Source organism: Bison bison, unplaced genomic scaffold, assembly GCF_000754665.1.
Source record: "Bison bison bison isolate TAMUID 2011002044 unplaced genomic scaffold, Bison_UMD1.0 scf7180017864223, whole genome shotgun sequence".
In the NCBI taxonomy this organism is placed as follows: Eukaryota; Metazoa; Chordata; class Mammalia; order Artiodactyla; family Bovidae; genus Bison; species Bison bison.
In genome coordinates, this window is record NW_011494795.1 from 3024219 (window position 1) to 3034714 (window position 10496).

At 60.9% G+C, this 10496-nt stretch overlaps 1 protein-coding gene across 1 annotated transcript in view; it reads right to left on the minus strand.

Annotated features, from left to right (window-relative positions):
- The window catches only part of SDK1 (sidekick cell adhesion molecule 1), a 478174-nt gene that overhangs the window by 41953 nt on the left and 425725 nt on the right, over positions 1-10496 (minus strand). The window contains exons 30-32 of the mRNA XM_010845804.1: positions 9359-9560; positions 5505-5608; positions 3202-3272 (exon numbers count right to left, since the gene is read on the minus strand). Coding sequence (XP_010844106.1) covers positions 3202-3272; positions 5505-5608; positions 9359-9560 — 377 coding nt within the window. The remainder of the gene's footprint in view (positions 1-3201; positions 3273-5504; positions 5609-9358; positions 9561-10496) is intronic.

A 10496-nucleotide genomic window follows, 5' to 3' on the forward strand; every position in this document is an offset into this window, starting at 1 on the left:
CGGAAATCCCCCCAGCCGGTCCGCAGGGGCCCGGGGTGTTTTTGCAGTTTTGGAAAAGGGGCCCTTGTTAAAGTGCCCGTGACCTGGTCGGAGTGCATTGGCCTTGACCCCCCACTCCAGCGGGCGGGAAGAGGACAGAGGGCTGGGGCTTCTCACCATGAACCTCAGTCCTGGCCGAGCGCCAGGGGTCAGGCTGGGACCAGCTCAGTGGGCCTTCCCAGACAGGGCGGGCCGCGGGTGGGGGGACCCGGGGCTGGGGAGGGTCCACACGGAGTCCCGGGTCTCAGGGTGAGCTGGAGGCAGAGCGGGACTTCCACTGCCATCGTCCTGGGGCCCGAGCCCGGGACTTCCCACCACCTCTGTTCCCTGGAGCCCAGAGCAGGGGTCCCTCTGATGCCTGCTGGACTGAGTCCATGGCTCAGCGGCACGGGAGGCCCTAGAGAACCAGCTCCAGGCGCCTGCCCTTGAAGCCCAGCAGCTGTCACACCTGAGCCTGCATTCCTGCGGACGTGCCACTGGATAATGACCTGCCTGCCCTGACGGGTGGGGGTGGGGACCGGCCATCCTGTCACCTCCCACCTCCCTCCGGCCGCTGCCCTCCTGTCTTCTCACTGAGGCCTGTGGACCTCACAGCAGGGAAAGGAGGCTCTGGGTGCTCAGAGCCCGGCGCCGGAGCCAGTTCTCACAGACGACAGAGCGGGCGGTGAGAAAGGAGCAAAGGCCAGGATGTCCCAGAGAGGCCAGGCCCCCGTGTCCCCTCTGACCGGGGGCTGCACCGCACTCTTAGGAAGGCGCCCTGCACAGCCGAGTCCCCCTCCCCGAGTCCACTGCACGTGATGCAATCTGTCCCTTAGGACGCTAATTTTGCTAGAAAACAGCCTCAAAATCCATTCAGAGAAGAGGGGACCAGAGAGGAAATGCATGTGAGTCACAGACTGTGTGACCCGCTGGAGGTTTCAGAACAGCCAGCTGAAATGTGATCAATTCAGAGACATGAATGCTCAGTATGAGCTGCACTCAGTGTGAACACAGAGCCACTGCTGTCCAGAATATACACACAAATCCTCAGATTCCAACAGCACTGGCCCTCGAAAGGCACAGATTGACCATCCCACTCAGGTCAGTTCAGCTCAGTCGCTCAGTCGTGTCCGACTCTTTGTGACCCCATGGACTGCAGCACGCCAGGCCTCCCTGTCCATCACCAACTCCCAGAGTATGCTCAAACCCACGTCCATCAAGTCGGTGATGCCATCCAACCATCTCATCTTCTGTCTTCCCCTTGTCCTCCTGCCTTCAATCTTTCCCAGCATCAGGGTCTTTTCAAATGAGTCAGTTCTTCGCATCAGGTGGCCAAAGCATTGAAGTTTCAGCTTCAGCATCAGTCCTTCCAATGAATATTGAGGACTGATTTCCTTTAGGACGGACTGGTTTGATCTCCTTGCAGTCCAAAGGGCTCTCAAGAGTCTTCTCCAACACCACAGTTCTAAAGCATCAATTCTTCAGCGCTCAGCTTTCTTTATAGTCCAACTCTCACATCCATACATGACTACTGGAAAAATCAGTTTTGACTAGATGGACTTCTGTCAGCAAAGTAATGTCTCTGCTTTTTAATATGCTGCCTAGGTTTGTCATAGCTTTTCTTCCAAGGAGTAAGCATCTTTTAATTTCAAGGCTGCAGTCACCATCTGCAGTGATTTTTGGAGCTGCAGTCACCATCTGCAGTGATTTTTGGAGCCCAGGAAAATAGTCTGTCAATGTTTCCATTGTTTCCCCATCTATTTGCCATGAAGTGATGGGACCGGATGCCATGATCTTAGTTTTTTGAATGTTCAGTTTTGAATGTTGATCATCCTACTAAGAGGAATCAACTCTGATGGACAGCCCATTCAAGTGGGTCAGTGGCCTTGGAATTACAGGCAGTGCTTGCGTTTTTAAACAAATTACTAAAAAAGATTTACAGGTGAAGCATTTTGTTTGGAATGCAAATCTATATTTAAACGTCGTCCCTTTGTTCCCTTGGCTCTGATTCAGTAAATTACTCATAATTTTAATTATACTTCAACTGCCTGGCAGTTGACAGGCATTTATTTCCACAATGCATCATACTGACCACCTCCTGCTCAGGCTTCTTGCGATTAGTTTCTCCTGCTGGGCTCTGAAGGGGGACAGCTGATGGACAGGCACGCCCAGCACCTTCCGTGCAGCTCTCCTCGCCTCACAGGGCGTCTGGGACTGAGCGCTCGCAGCCCAGGGGCTGGAGGCGGGAGGGCTGGGTTGACAGCCAGCACTGCAACCACAGCTGCCTGTCGAGAACGGCTGAGGTGCCACAGTCCCGAGCTCAGCTGGCTACGGGGCAGCCAGACCCACGTCTGAGACCAAGCACGTACCCGGCAGAATTCAGCACCACCCAGAAGACCGTCTGCTCTTGGTCGATTGTGTTAGTGGAGAGCGGGAACTGGAAGTGCTTGGAACCTTCAGTTTCCATGTTGAATGTTCCCCATCTCCCACCAGAGATCCTGATGGAAGTCAGGGGTCTAACGGGCCTTGGATCAGAGACCTCACGGTGGCCTCAGAGGGGACCTTGGAACCCTTGTTTTACAGAGGAGGAACCTGGGGTCAGAGAGGCTTCTGGGGTCAGAGTCTTGCTGTGGCAAACTGGCCCGCAGGCCGAGGCCAGGCCTTGTCCCTCTCCCGGGGCCCAGAGGGCCACTCAGCCGTGGCTCCCCCGGGACAGCCGTCAGAGCCCAGCTGAAGCCTCCTGGGTCCTCATCCAGTTTCAGCACTCCGGGGAGTCTGGAAAGTGCAGAATGCCACAGCAGTGAGCTCCCAGTTCACCGGGAGGACACTTGGAAATGTCTTCTGTTCACACTGAAAGGTTCCTGTTACCCCGAGGAGCTGCCACTTAGCGACACAGAAGAGGGGAAGTGGCCTGGGATGACTCGGCCACCGGACGGGCTGTGCGCTGGGCCCACTGGCCGTCCTGCTGACCGCCCCCCACCCCAACACACCGAGCTCCGGTCCACTCTGCAGGTCACCACGGCGCTGGACTTCCCCCCTTGGAGGTCACACTCACACCACGGCCCTGCATGGTGCACCAGCCGGACTCTCCAGCCCAACCCAGGGTCGGCCGGGTGCCCGCTGAGCAAGCTCGCTGCTGCAGGAGCGGGGTTCACAGAGTACCGTGGGGTCCCCGGGCCTTACCTGCCACTGGATCAGAACAGACGAGGTGGTGCGTGGTGTCACAGACACAGAGCGTGGGGGCTCCCCGGGGACTGGAAGGAAGAGGGAAGCAGCACGGGTTAGACGTCGAGCTTGGCCCGGCACTCCTGGGCCCGGTCCCCGCCTGCTCTCAACCAGCCAGCACGCGGCCCCCTCCTCCCTGGGGACGCCCTTCCTCCGCCTGCCAGCCTGTGTCCAGGAGAGAGGGACCTCATACTGGACCGCCTCCCCGACCTCACCTCCCACGGACCCGCCCCCCTGGACGCACGCAGAGTCTGGGTCTCTTCATGGCCGAGGCGCCCGAGCGGCCCTGCAGTTCCCTGATCTCCCCAGAGGAGGAGGGGTGTCATTCTTTTGGGGTACGTGGGTCAGAGCGACTTCTGAACAGGACACATGAGCAAGCCAGGCCCAGGGCCCTTGACTCTAAACACGGACGTGACTGTCAGGAAAGGGGCGTGACTCCGGGGGCTGGGGAGACCTCTGGCCCGGCCTGGGTCCCGGTGGTGGCCTGGTGCAGCTCCAGTTTGACCCCACCCTGCTCTCTAGAGCGTGTGTCACGTCCAGCAGGCCGTGCCCCACTCTCCACCACGTCTGCCCCTGCCGGGCCTGGGCGGCCCGCTCCCAGCAGACGGACTGGCCTTCTCACAGCGGCCCCGCTGTGACACCCCAACAGAGTCAGTGTTCAGAAACGGGCTTTGAGCAGAAGGATTTAGGGCCTCTCCCCACCTGCCTCATCTGTGTGCCCTGCACCCCCAGCCTGCTCCCCACTCTGACTCAGCTGCTCCGAGCGACCCCTGCACCCTGCAGGCTTCCCCGTCCTCCGGGCCCAGACCAGGGATGGGCCCATGCTGGCCACACTCCAGGCCCCCTGCCCCAGGGGCCGCTCTCTACCCTGCCCCTCTGACCTCTGGCTGTTCCAGCTCAAGGCCCTGACCCAGCGTTCCTGCCCACGTGGGGCAGGCTCAGTACTCTCGGGATAAGAGACCCTTTCCCAGCAAACCATCTGCATGCTCCCAAGCCCCTCGCCCAGCACTGGCCCCAGCCCTGGGGTCAGCCTGGCCTGTTCTCTCCCCTGAGAGCTGGACTCAGAGACACGGGACAAAAACACAAGGCCAACCCATTGCAAAGAGAAACTGGAGTCTCGAAAAGGAAGATGAAGAGGTGATTTGAACATCAAAGGGCTGAGAGAGGCCCCCTTCTGACCGACGTGTGAGGGGCAGCGGGTGGGCGCCCCTGTCCCGCAGACCAGCTGCCGGGTTTTTTCCTTCTAAGAACTAACTCTCAGGCAAGGCGCTAACGCAGGAATACAGAGGACGCCACGGGGCACCTCTCCAGTCAGGATCCAGGGCCGCCCTTCCTCCCCGGCCTCCCGCCTACGGGGTCGGGGGGCACCTCTCCGGTCAGGATCATGGGGCCCTGGCGGCCTGACCTCGGCAAGTTCAAGAGCCAGCAAGGCCCTGGACCCCACGGCTGGTCCCTCAGGGCAGGAGGCCCCGACACCCCGGGCTACAGAAGAGCAGAGCTGAAGCCCGGAGGCCTGGTGTGATCGTGGGGATGGGCTGGTTTGAAGGTCGCTCCACTGCAGAGTTAAGCAGGGAAGGGGGAGCTCAGGGCGGGCCTGGGGATCGTCACAGAGCACCGCCCAGTGAACTGAGGGTCCAGGTCCGTGGCTGGGCTCCGAGCATCAGCGTCGTCGTGCAGTGGCCGTGCTCTGTCCTGAGCGCCTGCCTGTCTGCTGGGTGGGCCTGAGGACCCCGCCTCCCTGTCCTTCCGGGCCTGGCCTCACTGCCGATGGCCAAGCAAACTCACAAGGGATCTTCAGGCCCAATTCCTCTGAGCAGAACCAAGCAGGGGTGGGGGGCGGGTAGGGACCTGGAGCTTTCAGGGGGTCTCTCTGCCACCACGTCACTGTGCATTTGTCAAGCGGCAAAACCAGGATGGCTCATGAATGAGAAAAATGGGGAAAAGCTCTTACAATCCAGCTACCCCATGGCATCTATCTTTAATGACCCTATAAATTATTCAATGTCAGGGATGCTAATGGATCATCGGGTTTGGAAGCTAATCAAAGAAACGTCCCTCCGTTTGGAAGCCCTTGAAGTCTGATTTACGGCCCTGAGCTGTGCAGGGGCACCGGCTTCTGCTGCTAATTGAACCCCACTGCCCATGGTCGCTCCCCGGCTCCCTTGGGTGACCCCTTCCTGGTTCAAGGGGGGAGTGGGCCTCTCTAGGAGCCCAGGTTTCGGGGTGCACAGGCAGCAGCGGGAAGTGGGCCCATTGCTCACCATCCTGCAGCGTGGTGACCGCCTCTGTCTCGGCGCTGAAGTCACTGTCCCCAATGTCGTTGGTGGCCTTCAGACGCAGCTTATAGGAGGTGAAGGGCCTCAGCCTGAAACAGAAGAGACCTGTGACCATGGAGCCCCTACTTGGGGGGGCCCCCAGGAGGGGGCGTTCTGGGGCTGCATCCCCCAGGCACAGTGAGCTGGCCCGGGACTGCTGGGGAGCAGCCCCCAGCCCCCAGCGCTGGCTTGATGATCAGTCTAGGGGGACAGGAGATTCAGGGAGGGGGAGGAGGGGGCGCAGAACTCCCGGTGGGGATGGAGCTTAGGCTCAGGGCTCCTGGGGGAGGAAGCCGCCTCCTGTAATTAGAGACACTTTCCTGCGTGCACAAATTGCTGCTCTCCAAGGAGCTGGAGGATTCCTCCAGAGGCGCTAATTACCTTGAGCTCTGGCCCACTCCCCTCCCCGCTCCCCCAGGGCTCCCGCCTGCAGCTCCCGTGACCTGGGGCTCTAGGGTCTGCCCTGGCCTCCTCCCTCCTTGACTGAGCCAGCCAGGGTACCCAGCGCTTGACCAGCACGACCCTCTCTAACCCCTAGGGTGGCTCTGCAGGGTGGAGCCGTCAGGATTCTCAGGTCAGGAGGAGGGGACAGAGGCCTCTGCCCTCTGCAGAGACTGGTCAATGGTTGGGGTGGGAAGATGACTCTCCTTTTAAACAACCCTAAGTAAAACGGGTCGCTAGGAGTCAGACACGACTGAGCAACTTCACTTTATTTTTTCACTTTCATGCACTGGAGAAGGAAATGGCAACCCACTCCAGTGTTCTTGCCTGGAGAGTCCCAGGGACAGGGGAGCCTGGTGGGCTGCTGTCTATGGGATCGCACAGAGTCGGACATGACTGAAGTGACTTAGCAGCAGCAGCAGGAAGTAAAACCAAGATGATGTCGACTGCCCACAGTGAAATGATGTCTCCCCTCGGCCCATGGATGAGACTTTAGGGACACGAATGCACTTCTTGGTGCCACCACCTCGGGCTTCCTCTTTCCCTTCCATCCATCCACCCACCCAAGTTGTCCGGATCCACGGGGGTCTTGTGTGCCCAGCACAGAGCCACACCAACAACCAAGGCTTCAGATGGACTCGTCTGCGCCGAGGACACACACACCTTCACCACGTCCCTGGGGACACCTCCCGCTCACCCCATTCAGCAGCTGCTGCTACTCCTGCTCACGAGGAGCCGATGTGGACCCCGCCTCCCCCTTCCCTCTGCCTCAGGCAGTGGCCCCGTCATCCTCTCTGTTTCCTGGACCCAAACATCCCAGGTGATTCTAGGTGCTCCCTCCCTGTCCCTTAGTCCAGACTGCCTCCAGGTTTCCTCACCTCGGTCTAAGCACAGCCCTCCTGCCTCAAACCAACCCTGCCTTCTTGCTTCCCATCTGACCTGTAAACCATTGGTTTTCGAACTGAGGACCAAGGAACCCTGAAACTCTAAGGAACCCTCTGGGGGTCCAGGGTCTCCACTCCCCGTGTCAACCAACAGCTGCTCCTCATGCATCTGGTTGGTAATGGCTTCTGGGAAACACTTCGTTTAGAGAAAGGATTCTGCTATCTTGAAACACTGAGGACCGTTTTTGGAAGCCGTGATCAGAAAGCTTTCCTCTCCCTTTGTTTTCGTATCTTCTCCTGCGTGAGACCTCCTGCGGTGGCTCTCTGTGAGTTCACACTTGCACGGATGCTCTTGCACCACCGGCCGGGCCTGGTGCCAGGCGGTGCTGAGTGAACGCTCGCTAGAGGGACGAATGCAGAGGGACGTTATCTGCCCCGGAGGTTTCTCGGGAGGGTTGAAAAGAGGACGCATGAAAGCCAGCGCAGGCTGGGGACGTGGTGGGGGCCCTGGAAGCGACCCTTGTGTTCAGACGCAGCATTTTGGCCACCTGTGCGCGCGTGCTCTGTCGCTCAGTCGCGTCGGACTCCTCGTGACCTCGGGGACCGCGTCTAGTGCGCTCTATTTGGGACACGGTAGTGCACGTGGCCTACCACGTTACATTCAGCACTTCGCTCTTCTCTGAGGATTTTGGGAACTGAGGCCAAAGAGCAGGCTCTTTGAAGACCACGCTTTCTTTCCTGAACTCTGGGGTCTCAGGGAGTCGGGGGCACATCACGGGCAGTGAAGGATGACTTGACAGCTGGATGAGCGCGCCCGGGTCTGAGACGGACGGGCTGGGGCCAGGGGACCGGGAATCAGAGCTCCCAGCCTCGCCCCGCACTGAGCAGACTCCCTTCCTCTAGAGGACCCACAACTGTCCCTGGGGGCCATGGAGCTGCAGGACTTTCTGTCTCAGCAGGAAAGCCCTGCCTGGCACCTGGAAATAGGCACAGAATGGCTCAGAAGCCATGAAGAGAGCAGCCAGCTCATTACCCTGCAGAGACAACCGTGGCTACAGAGCCCGGACAACTGGTCTACCCTCTGCCCCGAGCACTTGTCATCACCACCTCCCTCCTGCCCACTCGCTCCCGCCGCCTCCCTGCTGAGTACAACAAAACTTCCAGGACCACTTGGAAAACGGAGGAGGAACAAACCCTCTGATTTCCCCCAGCTCTGCTCTGTTCACTCCCCCAGCCCTCCTCCAGCCTTGGCTTTGAAGAGGGCCAAGTGGGAATTCCGATTCTGGCCCCACCTCTCCTAACTGGGGCACCGCATTTAATTTCTCTGGAGTCTCACTCGACTCATTTCTGGAAATGGAAGTGATGGTATCTGCACTTCCAGGGGAAGTTCTGTTGCACAGCCTGCCTCGAGAAGTCTGGTCACACAGCAGGCGCTTAATAAATGTTCCTTTCTCTTTCCCGTCTCCCCATAGGCTGCTGGAGAGGGCACGTTCAGAGGAGCAGCAGGGCCCGTGGTCGCTGGGCATAGCAGTCGTCACCGGAGCCCAGGCGGTCACCGCCCTGTTCCTGAGGGACACCCAGCTGGATGGGAATGTAACCCAGCACCCAGCACGGGGCTCTCGGGAGCCAGGAGAGGAGCCGTGGTCAGCTAGACAAGCAAGGGGCCTCCTCTGCCCTCCTAGGAGGTCCTGGCAAGGGCTCTAGACCTACAAAGACAGGGGTACCCACTGCTGGGCACCCTGGAGTGTGAGTCCGTGGAGTCAGGGGGGGAAGGACAGAGGTGATGTTGGGCGTCTCCCTGGGGCCAGCCTGGACCACCGCCAACCCCACAGCCCAGGGCTTATGTCCCGGGGGACCGTCACTCCCCAGGCCTGCCCATCTAGACGGTTCCATCTGGAGGAACCTGGCAGGCAACTTAACGCCCCACAGCCCTCACCTCCTCCACCACAAAGCGGTGCGGCCAAGAGAAGAGGCCGGGTGGGATCAGGACAAAGCGAGCCCAGGGCCTCCTCCCACCCAGCGGTCACCAAAAGGCTGGCTCAGGGGCAGCCTGCTCCTGCCGTCAGCCGTCACTGCGGAGCCACGGACGGCAGCGGGCTGAAGAGGTGTGCCTTGCTGACCCAGGCCGGGGCACAGAGGAGGGTGGTCTCCCTGACCGTGACACTGGCCTGTGACATGGTGCCAGGGGCAGGCTGGGCCGTCATCTGCCTCGGGGACTGGGGGGGCCTCCGCCCCCGTCACCTCGTTAGATCCTGGAGCTTGGGGGCGGGGGCAGGGCAGACAGAGCTCAGAAGGACAGGCAGGAAGAGGCCGGGGTGGGCCTTGGGACTCCTGGGTCCCAGCGTGGGAGGGCCAGCCAGAGGGCAGATGCGGGCTCGCAGTGTGGGTCTCCCTACTGGGAGGGTGGGAGCTGGCGGGGGAGCGCAGGGCAGGGCCCCCAGGGGCGGGGCAGGGCCCTCCCCACCCTCTTGGTACCTTTCGACGACACAGGCCGTGGCCTCGTGGCTGATGGACGAGGAGTAGGTCTGCCACTGGCCCCTGGGGAGCTCGCGCAGCTGCAGCGTGAAGTACCGGATCGGGGAGGCGCCGTCGCTGCCGGGCACCCACCGCAGACACAGGCTGCGCGCCGTAACGTCGGCTTGGGGCACCTGGAGCTCCCTGGGGGGCGCGGGCCGCTCTGCGACAGAGAGAGGACGCCAGGTCAGGGCCGGGGGCACCTCGAGTGGTTCTGGGGGGGCTTGGCGGCTGCCCAGGGTGCTGGCTGTCCAGCTCAGACAGCCAGCAGGCCGTCATCCACAGCCATGTGAGGGTCCCGGACTCTGGCCGGACCTGACTGGAGACCCCCGTTTAGTCCCAGAATGCTCCACTCTCAGAGCAGAAACAGGCAGGCTGGGGGCCCGCCACGCTCCCGGGGAGCACCGCCAGGCGCAGGCACCCTGGACGGCGCTGGGAGCTCCCGGCACCTCCAGGTTTCTGCCGATGCTCTCCCTCTTTCCGATTTTGGGTCAGTGCCTCTTTAACCCTGGTTTGTGCTCCCTGGACATCGACCCGGGCCTGAGACCATAAAGGTTGTGGAGCAGGTGGCCTGGGGGCTGCTCTGAGCCTCTGGGGTAGGGACTGGGGTGCGGGGAGCAGGGCCGGGACCCGTTTCTGAGTGGGGGTCACTCGCCTGTTGCCCGGTCTCCTCACCCCATTGACATCAACAGAGAAGCCCCACGGGGCAGGAGTAACTGTTGAACTGTGCATCGTGACGAGTGCGGGTTCTGATCAGGACATGCGGGGTGAAACGACGCTGCAGCTGATTGCCGGCCCCAAGGGGATGGCCGCTAGGGACCCGGATCTAACTCCCTTCCCTGAGGCCCACGCTGCGGCCTGAGAGCCCGAGTCCCCTCCTGGGCCCACGGGAAGGGGCCTGGCTCTCTTGGGCCCCTCGCTGAGCCACGGGGGCTGCAGGGAGGCAGGGGCACTTGGGGGCTGGAGGGTGGAGAACAGGGCTGCTCCTGAGGGAGTTCACGTCTGCGCCTCAGTTAAGTCACACCAAACCTTGAGCAAACCTGTCCGTTTCCTGCTCCTTCAGCAGGGGCTGCGTGGACCCTGAGGAGGAAAGCAAGAA